This window comes from Bos grunniens, chromosome 23, assembly GCF_055505025.1.
Source record: "Bos grunniens cultivar Pamir isolate PY7600 chromosome 23, Bosgru_T2T1.0, whole genome shotgun sequence".
Taxonomy (NCBI): domain Eukaryota; kingdom Metazoa; phylum Chordata; class Mammalia; order Artiodactyla; family Bovidae; genus Bos; species Bos grunniens.
The window spans coordinates 30803058-30820792 of record NC_141187.1 but is presented as its reverse complement, the minus strand read 5'-3'; the positions used below and the strand labels follow the sequence as shown (position 1 = coordinate 30820792).

Genomic DNA, 17735 nt, shown 5'->3' with positions numbered 1-17735 from the left:
CCAGGAAATGAAAGGTAATTTAAGAATTCCTGAGGCTCTTGAAACTGTACTGTCTATGGTTCTGAACCTGAGAAAGAAACATAATAAGGAAAGAAAATAGGACCAATGAAAAAAATGGGACTCAAGATAGGAATCCTCCAAGGAGAATTTTCTTATATTGCAAGTATAGAAAGGTAACTTGTTTATTCTTTCAATAATCCTCCCAAACCCCAGGGACACTCTCTCACAGGGTTTGTGTATCTAAAGATCTGTGGATCATGAAAGACAGGCAAAATTTTAGAAAGAAGAGGTTTCGGCAGGTGAAGATCTTATACTATAATTCCAATATAAGCTATCATGTCAAATACTTTTCTACTCTATTCATTTAAAATTTTTTCTACTATTTACTTTTCAGGAATGTCAACCTGAGAAGCCTTCTTAACTGTGGATTTGAGCAGTCAAGCAGATAGGAGAATGAACCAGGAGACAGGCTGGAGAGTTGCCCATCTTCTCTGTCTTCCTGCCTGTATTAAATTTACATGCCAAGGATTTAGAGCTGAATTCCTATCTTATGATGGATATTGTGATTGTGGATTACGAAGACTTTTTACTAGCTACATTTTTATTGCCATATCTCTAGATATTTTTCAAAGTAAATATATAGTTGATAAATATTCAGGATGCAGTGAAATAAGTATTTAGTACAGAAAGTCTGATTGCTCTTTTTTTTAAACGTTAGGAAGAAGTTTTTTACCCCAAGTGAATTTGTGATACAATTTTGTTTTGTAAGTAGAGAACCAAAAGCAATGCTTGGCATATGTGTACCATAACCAAGAATGATTAAGTTTAACCGTATACAATATATACATGGCTATCAAGGAAAGTTACTCTTAATTCCTTAAAGCCAGCCTTCGATAAACGTGTATTAACACCAAATAATTTCTCAAAATTCTCACTACATTTAAAGGTGAAAATCTCATGGGATTTCTAGAAATGTTCCCTACTAAATTCACTTTTTTATTCTAGTCACATCATATCTTTGTCTTCTCCTTTCATGAGTTTCCCAAATATTGAATGATTCCTTTTAATAGCAAAGACTCTAATGTTTACATCTCCATTCAGAGTTCTTTATAGCTCTTATTATTCCCTCACTGTCAATGTTTCTTAGGTTAAAAACCCATCAAATGATTTTGTACTAAGTCAAGAGACAGTAGTGTGGTGGAGAGCTTAACAATTTACCCTCTGTTAGATCTTACGATGAGAAAAGACAGGTCTTTATCAGAAAAGATGGTAGGCTGGCAATTTGCTCTGAATCCCTGGAAAAAAGAAAAGATTTTCTCTTGAAAAGAGGTATATATATATTTGAAAAGATATGTCAAATAAAAAACAAAAGTGTTTGAGTAACAGTCCATAAATGGCATATAATGTTAATATTTAATAATCTAGTGGTCCAAATATTCTATAATCTGTGATGCTCAGACTATTTAAAACATCACTGCTCTTCCTCAAAATATTATTGTCTAGATGGGAAAATCCTCAGCTGCGGGACACTGGTTCCCATCAGAGATAGCATTCCATATGTTATTTTCTCTTTTCTTTCAAGTGATGCTGAATCAAACCTCAGTCACTGAATTTCTCCTCCTGGGAGTGACAGACATCCAAGAACTGCAGCCTGTTCTCTTCGTGATTTTCCTTGCAACTTACATTGTCAGCTTGGCTGGAAATGGAGCTATCCTGATGGTTGTCATCTCTGATTCAAGACTCCATTCTCCTATGTATTTTTTCCTGGGAAACCTGTCATGTCTGGATATCTGCTACTTCACAGTGACTCTGACAAAGATGATGGGGAACTCCCTCTCTACCCACAAAACAATTTCTTTCTTGCGATGCATAAGCCAGCTTCATTTCTTCCACTTCCTGGGCAGCACAGAGTCCATGTTGCTGGCCATGATGGGCTTTGACTGCTTTGTGGCTATCTGTAAACCACTTCATTATACTCTTACCATGAATCATCAAGTCTGTATCCAGATGGCTGTCACTGTCTGGATCACTGGTTTTTTCCATGCCCTGCTGCACTCAGTAATGACCTTTCGCTTAAACTTCTGTGGTTCCAGCCATATCCATCACTTCTTCTGTGATGTTAAGCCATTGCTGGAATTGGCCTGTGGGACCGTTGAGCTCAATGAGTGGCTGCTCAATACTGTCACAGGCACCATTGCCATGGGCTCATTCTTTCTAACCTTCCTGTCCTATTTCTATATTATTGTCTATCTTTTCTTCAAGACCCATTCTTGCAGCATGCTTCATAAAGCACTGTCTACGTGTACCTCCCATTTCTCGGTAGTTGTTCTCTTCTTTGTCCCTGTTGATTTTGTTTACATTCATCCAGCCTCAAGTATCTCCGTGGATCAGGATCAGATCATTGCCATTATGTACAGTGTGGTCACTCCTGTGCTAAATCCACTGATCTATACTTTGAGGAACAAGGAAGTAAAAGGGACCTTGAGGAGGGTGATGTGAAGGAGGCTCTGACTTGAAGATATCTGAAGAACTCTTCGGAGGCATAAATAAATAGGTAATGAGAAATTGGAGAGCCTACTAGGTTCCTCCATCCATGGGATTTTCCTGGCAACAGTACTGGAGTGGGGTGCCATTGCCTTCTCCATAGCAAGTTTATGCTGCTTCTCAAATTGTTTACTCTTTGTAAAACAGAGTGCGTGTGTGGTAAGTTGCTTCAATTGTGTCTGACTCTTTGCGACCCTTGGACTGTACCTTATTGGGCTCCTTTGTCCATGGGATTCTCCAAGCAAGAATACTGGAGTGGGTTGCCATTTCCTCCTCCACGGGGTCTTCCAGACTCGGGGATTGAACTCACATCTCTTATGTCTCCTGCATTAGCAGGTGGTTCTTTACCACTAGTCCTACCTGAGAAGCCTATGAAACAGAAGGAATAGTATAAAGAAAAAATAAATGAAAAAGTCCAGTAAGTTGTGTTAAACAATGCATTTCTAGGTAATATAAGGGAAATTTGAACATATGTACACTATTCATGGAATCTGAAAGCTGAATTTGTTTGGGAGATATTGGTTGATACAAATGATCTGTTATGTTTGTGCTCTTAAATAAAATCAGGTACAGAAATTTGCCTCAGTTACTCATACACTGTATAGCTGGAAAGTGCTTAGGCCAGTTTATCTGTGTGTTTCCTGCAAGTTAACATATTATAATGTGAACAATAAAATTATTGTGCCATTATACTTCAAGGATTTGAATTTAGGATCATGGGCAAAAATGAAAAAGTAAATATTAACTCACACATGAGTGAAAGGGCATTTTTAATCAGTATGTCGTGATTTCTTTTTCTCTAAGCGGGGAGGCAAGTAATTAAAACAACTATTGCTGTTAGTTCTAGTTAACAGAGGTAAAGTAACCAATGATTTATCTAGAGTTTTGTGAACTCTGACTGCAAAGATGCATTATAAGTCAACTGACAACCTATCAAAGATTACTGTAAAATATTGGTAAAAGTATAGTCAGTTTGAAAAAAATCTCAGGAATACATTTTTAGCGTTTAGCATGTTATCTTCCCCTCAATTTTTGGTCACGAACATTGAGCTTCAAAACTTTCCCTATCATTTATTTTGTTCTTTGATTTCTATACTTATTTTCACAGATTGTAATGTGATATAATATGATGTAATTCCAGTGAAATATAAAGAATTCATAAAAATTTTGTTTTGCTTTCCTTACCTGTCACCAAGCTATACTAAGTGAAACTTATTAAATAGTAATTGCTGAAGTATGTTTGGAGGCTAATAGGCAAGAATCACTATGTTCCTCACTTTCTACGTTTCTAGATGTGCCACTGAATCTGAAACCATGGTGGGTGCCGATACTTACAACTATTTAGAGATACAGAATCCCTGGTGTCCAGTGTTTAGGACTCCCTGCTGAAGGCACAGGTTCAATTCCTGGTTGGGGAACTAAGATCTCACAAAATAAGTAACACAGTCAATAAATTAAAAAATAGGAATAATAAATAAATAAAATAGAGATACAGACAGATAAGACTATAAAAGGATATTTTGAGATCACAGACAGACTGCTCAAACTTTTTACATTCACTTTTGTAAACCCAAGAAATTTGGTTCTAACCTTAACTCACATGGTTCTTCCATCTTCCAACTCTACCTTATTTGGTCTTTTGATTCCAATTTTGTTTAGAAAAGAATGTGTGTGGAAGAAGGCATCTTACATCCTGCACTGTCTAGGACAGAATTTCTATTGAACACAATTTTTGACATAATCCAAGCTTCGTAGAGGCTGTAAACTGTAGAAGAGCACATGGTACCTATTGCTCTATGACACGCTGTCACCCTAAACACAGATGGTTAAACACCTATTTAATTAAACTGCATTATTCGGTGATTCAGAAATTGGGGAAAGGACAACAGAAAAGCACTGACTCTAATGTTTCAGGTCTCAACTGAGATGACTTTATCAACAGATGAATGAAATAATTTGTTAAAATTCAGTGTATTTGTATGACAAATGTTCTCAGAACAATAAAAATAAAAAGACACATATAATGTGTTATGACCATATGACAGTCACTTCGAGCTATTCTTATATAAGGAGACAGGGCCGTGATTAAACAGAAATTGTGAGTTTTAAGTAATCTTTCTGATTTTATGTCCAAATCAGTGTTAGACTCCTGTTTATTGATTTTATTCCTCAGCCCTATCCATAGGAAATTTTCTCAAGAAAAAATTCCTCCAGGTTTTTCTCTAATGAGTAACCCTGGTAACTGACCTCTAAGGCCAAAATGATTTCTTCCTCAAAATCCTTCTGGTTCAAGAGAGATAAAGCTTGATAATGCCCAGCTTCTAAACTACATTATTTTTATCTGGTCTCATCAGTGTATTCCAAGGCCCTGCCTCCTTTGCTCTTTCCATCTACTCACCAGTATCATTGGATAGAATGGATAATCCCAAGGTCATTGTTTACAGAGATTGGGGTAGCCAGAGGCAAGTGTTGAAGCTGTCATTTGGCAAATGGATCAGCTTTCAAAGTGGACTATAGAGAGTTCAAGTTCTGCGCTTGGTGGACTGCATAAGGTTGACAGTCTATTTGATTTGTGTATCTGTTTCCAATGCAGTATGTAAATCAAGCCAGCTGAAAGAAAATATCTTAATGGTTAAGACAGCTACTGTAGAACTGCCTAGTTGGAAGTTAAATATGTAAGCCAGAGTTAGGAAAATAAGTTGAAATTAGAAGTATAACTTGAGAGTTATCTGTTTATAGATATATAAAGCACAGAACTAGAAGACAGAGAAGAGGAGATGCACAAAAGTGGATAATAAGGAGGAAGAGCAGTAACCAGCCAAGGAGACTGGAAAGGAGCCACAATGGTGGCTCTCCTTGAATGCAGATTTTTTTATTATTGGAGTATAATTGCTTTACAATGTTGTATTAGTTTCTGCTGTACAGCCAGATGAATCAGCTATATGTATACACTTATCTTTTCAAAATATATTTCAGATGCTGATGGCATGGATGCTGATGGCATGGGCATTAGTAATTGAGGGTAGAGTCAGTGAGCCTGTTAAGCTGCTGATGAAATTAATAATTAAGAAATTATTAATGTGATGAATATATTATGAACTTTGGCAAAAATGAAACACAATTGAAAGGTGGACAAAGTACATTGCATTTGTAATGGCAATTAGAAAGCCTGGATAGATGTTGGATTGCATATAGATATTCCTTGGATGAAGCACATACGATACTACTACTAAAGCAGAGAGCAAGAAGTGAAGAAGACACACATTGGCGATATCAGCCTCATTCTCCTAGGGAGAAGTGTGAGGTCTGGGACACCAAAATAAAAAAAAATATTTTTGTGTTAATACCAACAGTACAAGAGCCCTGGTGTTCCAGTGCTTAAGAATCTGCCTGCCAATGCAGGGGACACGGGTTTGATTACTGGTCCAGGAAGATCATATATGCTGCTGAGCAGCTAATCCCGTGTGCCACAACTCTTGATCCCAAGCTCTAGAGCCTGCGAACCACAACTACTGAAGCCCGCATCCTCTAGAGCCCATGCTCTGCAACCCGAGACGCCACCGCAATGAGAAGCCCGTGCACCACAACGAGGGAGTAGCCTGGGCTCACCACAACTGGAGAAAGGCCGCGCACAGCAGTGAAGACTCAGTGAGGCCAAAAATAAACAAATCAAATTTTTAAAAAAACACCAACAGTGAAGTGTCAGACTCAGAAGGAACAAAAGCAATACCGCTTCTCCTCATTCCTCTCGTTTGCATTCCATAGAACCACAATAATAAATGAGTAGAATACCTAAACGATAATCATCTTTCTGTGCAGATCAATAGGATGTGACTGGCACTCATTCCTTAACTGTCATGGCCCAATTTCCTTCCATTTTATATAGAATTCTCCCAGAGCAGTCCCCAAGATGAGAAAGTGTATCCATACCTCTGTCCCAGGAAGTGAAAGAATATTTTAGAGAGTGCGATACTAAGTGAAGTAAGTCAGAGAGTGAGAAGTATCATATGACATCCCCTGTAAGTGGACTCTCAAAGAAATGATACAAATTAAGCTACTTCTGGAACAGAAAGAGACTCACAAACTTAGAAAATGAACTTACAGGTGCCAGGGGAAGGGATAGTTAGGGACTTTGGTATGGTTGTGTACACACTGCTATATTTAAAATGTATAACCAACAAGAACCTATTGCATGGCACACGGAACTCAGTGTTATGTGCCGGCCAGGATGCGAGGGGAATTTGGAAGAGAAGAATGGATACATTTACTTGTATGACCTGAGTCCCTTCACTCTTCATGTGAAACTACCACAGCATTGTTAATTGGCTATACTCCAATTAAAAATAGAAAGTTTACAGTTTGGGGGAAAAAAAGAAAACGTAGGCCATTGAGACCTATACTGTCTGTGATTCTTAAACTAAGAAAGAAGTACAGTAAGGAAAGAAAATTAGAATGCTGAAAAAAAACAAAAATGGAACTCAAGACAGGAGATCCCCAAGGAGAATTCTCTCATACTGCAGGTAGAGAAAGAGCCTCCCAAACCCCAGGGATATTCTCTCTCAGGGTTTGTCTGAAGATCTGTGGAACATAAAAGACAGGCAGAATTTCAGAAAGAAGAGGTTTTGGAAGATGAAGAGCTTATATACTTTGTCCCAATATAAGTTGTCCCTTCAAATATATTTTTACTCTTTATTTTTCTCAATGTTTTTCTATTATTTACTTTACAGGAGTGTCAACCTGGTAAGCTTTCTTAGCAGTGAACTTGAACACTCAAACAGGTAGGAGAATGAGCCAGGAGACAGGCTGGGGAGTTGCACTTATTGTCTGCCTTCTTGCTAGTATTGAAGTTGAATGCCCAGGATTTCGGGCTAGTTCCCTATCTTATGATGGACTCCCCATTGTGTTTGTGGATTATGAAGGCTCTTTACTGCCTACATTTTTATTGCCTTTCTCTAAGTGTTTTCCAGAGTAAATATGTGATCTTTAAATATTCAGGATGCAGTGAAATAAATCATTTGGTACATAAAGTCTGATTACTATTATCTTTAGATGTTAGGAAATGGTTCTCTTCCCCAAGGATTTTTGAAATAATTTTGTTTTGAGGGTAGAGAACCAAAAATGATATTTGGCATATCATGCATCTCTTAAGCAGGAGTGATAAAGTTTAATAATATAAAAACATTCATGGTTATCAAGGAAAGCTACTCTGAATACCTGGAAGCCAGCCTTCAATAAAGGTGAAATAATGGGTAGATATTTACTCAAAATTTTTTCTAGCTATAAGGGTGAGAATCCCATGGGATTGCTAGAAAAGTTCCCTACTGAATTCACTTTTTAATTCTAGTCACATCAAATCTTTTTCTTCTCTTTCAAGGATTTCCCAAATTTAAAATGTATCCTTTTTATAGAAAGCATTCCATGGTTTGCATCTCTAATTCAATTTCCTTAGAGCTCTTACTCTTCTCTCTTTGTTTATTTCTCTTAAGTACATCAAATGAGTTCTTACTTTGTTAAGAAAAAGCAGCGTAGTGGACTATTTAAAAATTGACTCTCTGTTAGATCCTAGGATGATAAAACACAAGTGTTATTAGAGAAGACGGTAGGCTGGCAACATGCTCTGAATCCCTGGAAGAAAGAAAAATATTGATAAATCTAATTTTTTAAAAGTGTTTGAGTAACGGTCCACAAACACCATGTAACTTCAATATTTAATAATCTAGTGGTACAAGCATTGTACAACCTGTGATGCTGGGACTATTTAAATAGCAATGCTCTCTCTCAAAATATTATTGTCTGGATGAGAAAATTCTCAGCAGGAGGACTCCGGTTCCCATCAGAGATCACATTCCATGTTATTTTGTCTTTTCTTTCAAGTGATGCTGAATCGAACATCAGTCACTGAATTTCTCCTCCTGCCAGTGACAGACATCCAAGTACTGCAGCCTGTTCTCTTTGTGCTTTTCCTTGCAATTTACATTGTCAATGTGGCTGGGAATGGAGCCATCCTGATGGTTGTCACCTCTGATCCAAGACTCCATTCTCCTATGTATTTTTTCCTGGGAAACCTGGCATGTATAGATATCTGTTTCTCCACAGTGAGTCTGCCAAAGATGCTGGAGAACTTCCTCTCTACACACAAAGCAATTTCTTTCTTGGGCTGCATAAGCCAGCTTCATTTCTTCCACTTCATGGGCAGCACAGAGGCCATGTTGCTGGCCGTGATGGGCTTTGACCGCTTTGTGGCTATCTGCAAACCACTTCATTATACTCTTATCATGAATCATCAAGTCTGTATCCAGATGGCTGTCACTGTCTGGATCATTGGTTTTTTCCATGCCCTTCTGCACTCAGTAATGACCTCTCGCTTAAACTTCTGTGGTTCCAACCAGATTAATCACTTCTTCTGTGATATTAAGCCATTGCTCAAGTTGGCCTGTGGGAACACTGAGCTCAACTGGTGGCTGGTCAATAATGTCACAGGCACCATTGCCACGGGGTCATGCTTTCTAACATTCCTGTCCTATTTCTATATTATTATCTACCTTTTCTTCAAGACCCACTCTTGCAGCATGCTTCGTAAAGCACTGTCTACGTGTGCCTCCCACTTCGTGGTAGTTGTTCTTTTCCACGTCCCTGGTGTTTTTGTTTACATTCATCCTGCCTCAAGTAGCTCCATGGACCAGGATCAGATCAGTGCCCTTATGTTCAATGGGGTCACTCCTGTGCTAAATCCACTGATCTATACTTTGAGGAACAAGGAAGTAAAGAGGGCCTTGAGGAGGGTGATTTCAAGGAGTCAATGACTTGAAGAAATCTAGAGAATTTTCTCAGGCATAAATCAACAGGCAATGAGAAACTGGAGATATGGAATTATACTGCTTGTCAGAGTATTTACTATCTGTGAAACAAAAGGAACTGTCTAAAAGAATAATAAATGGAAAAGTCCAAAAGTCATGTTAAACAATGCATGCCTATATAATATAAGGAAAACTAGAATAATTGTGATACTGAACATTGAATTTGATTGTTGAATTTGTTTTGGAGATATCAGGTGATAAAAATGATTTGTTATCTATTTTTTTGTGTTCTTGAATAAAATCAGATACAGAAATTTGCCTCAATTACTCATATGTCATATAGTTGGATAGTACTTAAGTATGTTTACCTATGTGTTCCCTGCAAGTTAACATATCATAATGTAAATAATAAAATTATACTGTTTCAGAGACTTCTCTGGTGGCCCAGTGGTTAAGACTCCAAGCTCCCAGTGCAGAAGATACAGGTTCAGTCCCTAATCAGGAAATTAAGATCCCACATGTTGCATGGCACAGCCAAAAAAATAAAATAATTTTTAAAAATTATTACACTTTAAATTAAACTGTTTTCTTAAACTGCTACACTTTAAGGATTTTAATTTAGGGCCATGGACTCCACAAGAAAGAAAATGTAAACTCACATATGAGTTAAAGGACATTTTTAAGCAGTATGTCATGATTTTTTTCTCTAAGCAGAGAGGCAAGTAATTAAAATAAACAGTAGTCTGAGTTCTAATTAATATAGGTAATGTAACTAATGGTTTAGCTAAAGAGTTTTGTGAACTCTGACTCCAAAGATATTTAATAATTCAATTGAATAACCTGTCAAAGATCACTGTAAAATATTGTTCAAAGTGGAGTCAGCTTGAAAAAATCTCAGGAATATCTTTCTAGTTCATTATTGTTATTTTCCCCTCAATTTCTGGTCATGGAAAATTGAGTTTCAAAATTCTTCCTTTTTATTTAGCTTTTTGATCTCTATACTTATTTTCACAGACTGTAACATGATATATTATGATGTAATACCAATGAAATATGCTGCTGCTGCCGCTACTAAGTTGCTTCGGTCGTGTCTGACTCTGTGTGACCCCATAGATAGCAGCCAACCAGCCTCCCCCATCCCTGGGATTCTCCAGTCAAGAACGCTGAAGTGGGTTGCCATTTCCTTCTCCAATGCATGAAAGTGAAAAGGGAAAGTGAAGCCGCTCAGTCGCGTCCAACTCTTAGCGACCCCAAGGACTGCAGCCTACCAGGCTCCGCCATCCATGGGATTTTCCAGGCAAGAGTACTGGAGTGGGTTGCCATTGCCTCCTCCAATGAAATAGGAAGAATTCACAAAAAGTTTTTGTATTGTTTTTCTTATCTGTCACCAAACTTATACCAAGTGAAAACTATTAAATAGTAATTGCAGAAGTATTTTTGGAGCTAATTGACAAGAATTACTATGTTTCTCACTTTCTAAGTTCCTAGAAATGCCACTGGACCTGAAACCATGGTGAGGGCCAGCACTGAAAACTATTTAGAGATACAGAATGCTGTGGCAGTTCAGTGATGAAGAGTCTGCACTTTCACTCTCGAGGGTCCGGGTTCAATCCCTGGCTAGGAAACTAAGATACCACAGAGCCAGACAGCACAGCCAAAAATAAATACATTAAATAGAGATACAGACAAGTAAGACTGTAAAAGAATATTTTGAGCTGATAGACTATTCAAATTGTTTACATTCACTTTTGTAAATCCAAAGAATTTGGTTCTGATCTTACTCACATGTTTCTTCTATCCTCCAATTCTACCCTCTTTGGCCTCTTAATTTCAGTTTTGTTAATAAAAGACTGTATGTGGGGGCAAGATATCTTACACTCTGGACTGTCTCAGAATTTCTGTTGAACAAAATTTTTGACATAATCCAACCTACATGGAGGCTGTAAACTATAGAGGAGTACATGATTACCTATAGCTGCATGATACACTGTCACCCTAAACACAGAAGGTTAAACACTTATTTAATTCAACCGCATTATTTTGTGATCCAGAAATTGGGAAGAGTACAGCAGGGAAGCACTGACTCTGTTTAATGATGTTACAGGTCTCAACTGAGATGACTTTATTTATAGATGTATGAAAATAATTTGATCAACCGTGATATATTTTCACGACAGAAATTCTCAGAACAATAAAAATAAAAGGACATGTATAACAGTTTATGCCTGTATGTCAGTCTCTTCCAACTAATCTTACTTAAGGAGACAGGGCAGTAATGAGGCAGAAATTGTGAAGTTTTAAGTAATCTTTCTAATTTTATTTCCAAATCAATATTCGGCTTCTGCTTAATTGTTGATTTTATTCCTCAACCCTCTCTATAGGAAATTTTCTCAAGAAAAAATTTCTCCAGGTTTTTCTCTAATGAGTAACTGTGGGAAAAATTGAGATCTAGTTTCTTAGCAAGTTTAATTACTTTTATCTTTTTAAAATTGAATTATGGTTTATTTACAATATTATCCTACTATCAAGTGTACAGCATAGTCATTCATTATTTTTACAGATTATGCTCCATTAAAAGTTATTACAGGATAATCACTATAATTCTATCTGCTACACAATGTTTCCTGGTTGCTTATTTCTTTTCCTTTTTTTTTTTTTTTTTTCCTCTTTTCCTTTTTAATGGATAAGCAACAAGGATATATTGTGTAGCACAGAGAATTATATTATTATATTACCTTTCCTTTTTATTTGTTTCTATTTATTATTATTATTATTATTATTAGGCTTCCCTCATAGTTCAGTTTGTAAAGAATGCGCCTGCAATGCAGGAGTCCCTGGTTTTACCCCTGCGTTGGGAAAATGTGCTGGAGAAGGGATAGGCTACCCACACCAATATTCTCAGGCTTCACTTATGGCTCAGCTGGTAAACAATCTGCCCACAATGCGGGAGACTGGGGTTCCATCTCTGGGTTGGGGAAGATCCCCTGGAGAAGGGAAAGGCTACCCACTCCAGTATTCTGGCCTGGAGAATTCCATGGACTATATAGTCCCTGGGATTGCAAAGAGTAGGACATGACTGAGCAATTTTCACTTTTTTTTTTAAGTTCTATTTTTATTGGAGTATAGCCGATTAACAATGTTATGTAGGTTTCAGGTAGACAGCAAAGGGACTCAGCCATACGTATATCTGTATTCATTCTTCCCCAAACTCTCCTTCCATTCAGGCTACCACGTAACACTGAGCAGCGATCCATGTGGTAGAGATCAATCTCTCTCTCTCTCTGGCCCAATTATATTTCTTTGCAGTTTGCTGATATGGACAACCTGCTTTTGACTGTCATGGCTATCGACTGCTACGCAGCCATCTGCCATCCTCTGCACTATACACTCCTAATGACTCCTTGCAGATGAGCACTACTGGTGGGTGGGTCAGGGGGAATGGCCCATTCCAACTCTTTGACCCAAACCTTGATGCTAACCTATCATTCTATACTAATCTAAAGACACCTCATTTTTTGTGTGTAATTTTAAACCTCTCTTAAGGCTTTTCTGCTCTGATGCCCACCTCAGTGAGGACCTGATGATTGTTCTGACAGGACTCTGAGGAATCAGCCCTCTCTTCTGCATCATAAGCTCTTATGCCCATATATTCCTTGCTGTAGCTTGGGTGCCATCAGCACAGGGGAAAAAGAAAGCCCTGGCCACATGCACCTCCCATCTCTCCATGCTCATCCTCTTCTATAGCTCGCTCTTTGCCACCTACCTGAAGTCCCCATGTCACGGGGGAGTGGAAGAAATGAAGCTGGCTATGCATCTGAAGAAGGAAATTGCTTTGTGAGTAGAGACAGAGTCTTCCAGCAATTTTGGCATCCCTTTAAAGATGTAGAGATTGTCAAGAAAGGACAGAAATACAAACATGTGAAATCAGAACAATAACTTAAACAATGAGCACACAATAATTATTTATTTGTATTATATTCATGGCATACTATAACAAGCAATTATTGTGATGAATATATAATGAGCTGCAATGCAACAAAAATGAACTGTGATAGATGGACAAAGTACATGGCATACAACAATAATTACAATGCTTGGATCCATGTCAATTGCATATAGGTATTCCTTGGATGAAGCGGAGAGAATATTGTTACCTAAAGCGTACAGCAGTAAGTGAAGATACACATTGGAGAGACCAGCCTCAGTCTCCTAGAGATAAATTTGAGCTTTGGGGATCCCAAAATTGAAAAAAAAATATTTAAATGTTACTACCAGCAATGAATACTCAGATTTAGAAGGCACAAAAGCAATACTACTTCTTCCTAGTCCTCTTTTTTGTTTTCCATAGAATCACAGGAATAAATGAGTATAATATTTTAATGATAATCAATTTCTGTATGGATCATTGGAATATGACTGGCCCTCATTCCTTAACTGTCATTGTCCGATTTCCTTCCATTTTTCCATGGAAGTCCTCAACATGAGAAAGTGTATCCAAATCTCTGTCCCAGGAAATGAAAGGTAATTAAAGAAATCCTGAGGCCCTTGAGAACTGTACTGTCTGTGGTTATGAAACTAAGAAAGAAAGAGAGTAAGGAAGGAAAATAAGGAAAAAAATGGAACTCAAGATCGAAATTCCCCAAGGAGAATTCTCTTATATTGCAGGTATAGAAAGGTAACTTGTTTATTCTTTCAATAATCCTCCCAAACCCCAGGGACACTCTCTCTCAGGCTTTGAATATCTCAGGATCTGTGGATCATAAAAGACAGGCAGAACTTCAGAAAGAAGAGATTTCAGAAGATGAAGAGTTTATGCTGTAATTCCAGTATAAACTATCACATCAAATATTTTTCTACTCTTTATTTTTCAAAAATTTTTCTACTATTTACTTTTCAGAAGTGTCAATCTGATAAGCCTTCTTAGCTATGAATTTGAACACTCAATCAGGTAGGAGAATGAACCAGGAGACAGGCTGGGGAGTTGCCCATGTCCTCTGTCTTCTTGTTTAGACCTGTTTCCTATCTTACCATGAACCTTGTCTTTGTGGATTATGAAGACTCTTTGTTGCCTACATTTTTATTGCCATATCTCTAGATAGTCTCCAAAGTAAATATGTAATCGATAAATATTCAAGATGCAGTGAAATAAATATTTGGTACAGAAAATCTCATTGTTATTTTCTTTAAATGTTAGGAAAAGATTTTTCCCCCAAGGGAATTTTTTTTATGTAATTTTCTTTTGCAAGCAGAGAATCAAAAACGATGTTTGACATATGTGTATCTTGATCAGGAGTGATAAAGTTTAACAGTATACAAAATATACATGGCTATCAAGGAAGGCTACTCTGAATTCCTGAAGCCATCTTTACAAAAAAGATGTGCAGCGTCCAGCATAGCAGGTGAGGAAGACCTGAAACCCGGGGGTGGGGGGGCACATAATGAAAAAACAGATGCATATATTTGGCAAGCGGGGAGTCAGGGGGCCCTCCTGCTCTCCATGGCAGGAAGACAAGATGGCTCCTTTCAGCCCTCACTTTTATTGGCACAAGTCACATGAGATCATTAGGAAATAGCTACACTGGGGAGTTTGATCAGCACACCATCAAGAGGGAGTAAAATTAAGGCTCTGCTGTTAATCAGGAACATCTTGCTTGGTTTCCATGAGGACGGACACAGGGGCAGCCAGTGAAGCCGAGCAGAGAGCACGGCCAGCTCCACATATGTCCATCGGGCATGCTTCCTAGGACAATCTCGGGGGCGCGGTTTGCCGCACCCTCCTGTCATGGGGCAGGTTCTGATCTCTGCCCTGCCAGGCTGCAACAAAGATGTAATAAAGGTTAGATAATTTCTCAAAATTTTCTCTAGCTACAAAAGTAATAATCCCAGGGGATCTCTGGAAATGTTCCCTAGTTGATCCACTTTTTTATTCTAGTCAAATCAAATCTTTCTCCTTTCATAGATTTCCCAAACTTTGAATGATTCCTTTTTATACGAAGTGTTCCAATGTCTGCATCTCGATTCAGATTTCCTTATAGCTCTTATTATTCTCTCATTGTCTATTTTTCTTAAGTAAAAACTTCAGATGGTTTCTTCCCAGGTCAAGAGATAGCACTGTGGTGGAGTGCTTAAAAATTTACCTGCTTTTGGAGTTGATTCAGGATGATAAAAGGCAAGTTGTATCAGAGAAGATGATAGTCTGGCTAAAGAAAGTCTGGCATTTTTCTTTCCTGGAAGAAAGAAAAATATCAATGATAAATCTAATTCTTAAAAGGTTTAAGTAACAGTCCATAACCAACACGTGACCTTATTTAAATAGCAATTCCTCAAAATATTATTGTCTAGATGGGAAAATCCTCAGCTGTGGGACTCTGTTTCCATCAGAGATCGCATTCCATATGTTATTTTGTCTTTTCTTTCAAGTGATGCTGAATCAAACCTCAGTCACTGAATTTCTCCTCCTGGGAGTGACAGACATCCAAGTACTGCAGCCTGTTCTCTTTGTGATTTTCCTTGCAACTTACATTGTCAATGTGGCTGGGAATGCAGCCATCCTGATGGTTGTCATCTCTGATCCAAGACTCCATTCCCCTATGTATTTTTTCCTGGGAAACCTGTCATGTCTAGATATCTGCTACTCCACGGTGACTCTGCCAAAGATGCTGGAGAACTTCCTCTCTACACACAAAACAATTTCTTTCTTAGGATGCATAAGCCAACTTCATTTCTTCCACTTGCTGGGCAGCACAGAGGTCATGTTGTTGGCCATGATGGCCTTTGACCGCTTTGTGGCTATCTGCAAACTACTTTGTTACACTATTATCATGAATCATCAGGTCTGTACCCAGATGGCTGTCACTGTCTGGATCTTTGGGTTTTTCCATGCCCTGCTACACTCAGTAATGACATCTCGTTTAAACTTCTGTGGTTCCAACCACATCCATCACTTCTGTGATATTAAGCCATTGCTGGAGTTGGCCTGTGGGAACACTGACCTCAATGAGTGGCTACTTCATACTGTCACAGAGACCATTGCCATGGGCTCATTCTTTCTAACCCTTCTCTCCTATTTCTACATTATTATTTATCTTTTATTCAAGACTCATTCTTGCAGAATGCTTCGTAAAGCACTGTCTACTTGTGCCTCCCACTTCATGTTGGTCCTGTTTTTCTCATTTACATTCGTCCTGCCTCAGGTATCTCCATGGACCAGGACCGTACTGTTGCCATTATGTACAGTGTGGTCACTCCTGTACTAAATCCACTGATCTATACTCTGAGGAACAAGGAAGTAAAGGTGGCCTTGAAGAGGGTGATCAGAAGGAGGCCCTGACTTTAGGAAATCTAGAGAACTCTTAGAGGTATAAATAAACAAGCAATGAGACAGTTGAGATGTTAAATGATACTGCTACTCAAAAGTGCTTGCCATATATATTACTTTGCCAGCAAAGGTCCGTCTAGTCAAAGCTATGGTTTTTCCAATAGTCATGAATGGATGTGAGAGTTTGACCATAAAGAAAGCTGAGCACTAAAGAATTGATGCTTTTGAACTGTGGTGTTGGAGAAGACTCTTGAGGGCCCCTTGGACTGCAAGATCAAGCTAGTCAATCCTAAAGGAATATTCATTGAATATTTATTGTAAGGACCAATGCTGAAGCTGAAACTCCAATACTTTGGCCACTTGATGCGAAGAACTGTTGGAAAAGACTTTGATGCTGGGAAAGAGACAGAGAATGAGATGGTTGGATGGCATCACTGACTCGATGGATATGAGTTTGAGTAGGCTCTGGGAGTTGGTGATGGACAGGGAAGCCTGGCATGTTGCAGTCCATGGGATAGCAAAGATTCAGACATGACCTAGCAACTGAACTGACTGATAACACAATAGTACTTAAAATTTTACTGATTTAAAACCACTTTTTTCATTACATTGCATTATTCCATGGGCCAGAAAACAGCAAGAGTTGACTCTGCTAAAGAAAGTCTGGGTCCTTTTGGTTAAGTTAACTTGAACAGTTGTTCATGGAATAACTAGGACCTGATAAAATTTTTCCCTGTTTTTCTCTCTCCAGTTTCTCTTTGTAAAAGTTGGACATAGAATGGCTGGGCACTGATAAAATCTTTCCCTTTTTTTTCTCTCCTCCTCCACTTTCTCCTTGTGACTACCCTGTACTTCCTCAGCAGGGAAAATGCAGGGACTTGGAGGGCCAGCAGACTAACGCAAAAGCTGTTAGTCATTGAAAGAAAAAACCCATAACCAGAATTAACATCATTTCTATGATATTCTCTTAGTTTAAGAAGTTACAGACCAACCTCATATTTCTTCATAGAGAGAGGAAATAAATCCTACCTTTCAAGAGGGGGCATTTTTCTAAATTTGCCCCTAAAGCCCAATAT

The 17735-nt window shown here is 38.2% G+C and overlaps 2 protein-coding genes and 1 pseudogene across 2 annotated transcripts; all 3 read left to right on the top strand.

The window, feature by feature from the left end:
• The first annotated feature begins 1557 nt into the window (after positions 1–1557).
• On the top strand, positions 1558–2499 carry LOC147347213 (olfactory receptor 12D2-like). Its single transcript, XM_086370524.1, has one exon. The coding sequence runs from the start codon at positions 1558–1560 to the stop codon at positions 2497–2499; it is 942 nt and encodes a 313-aa protein (XP_086226650.1).
• A 5894-nt stretch (positions 2500–8393) lies between these two features.
• Positions 8394–9347, top strand: LOC147347212 (olfactory receptor 12D2-like). The gene has a single exon (XM_086370523.1). The coding sequence runs from the start codon at positions 8394–8396 to the stop codon at positions 9345–9347; it is 954 nt and encodes a 317-aa protein (XP_086226649.1).
• A 6416-nt stretch (positions 9348–15763) lies between these two features.
• Positions 15764–16671, top strand: LOC147347211 (olfactory receptor 12D1-like; annotated as a pseudogene).
• The last annotated feature ends 1064 nt before the right edge of the window (positions 16672–17735 follow it).

Bases quoted from the DNA above. Each gene is read 5' to 3' on its own strand.
- LOC147347213 (XM_086370524.1), top strand. From the start codon at position 1,558: ATGTTATTTTCTCTTTTCTTTCAAGTGATGCTGAATCAAACCTCAGTC.
- LOC147347212 (XM_086370523.1), top strand. From the start codon at position 8,394: ATGTTATTTTGTCTTTTCTTTCAAGTGATGCTGAATCGAACATCAGTC.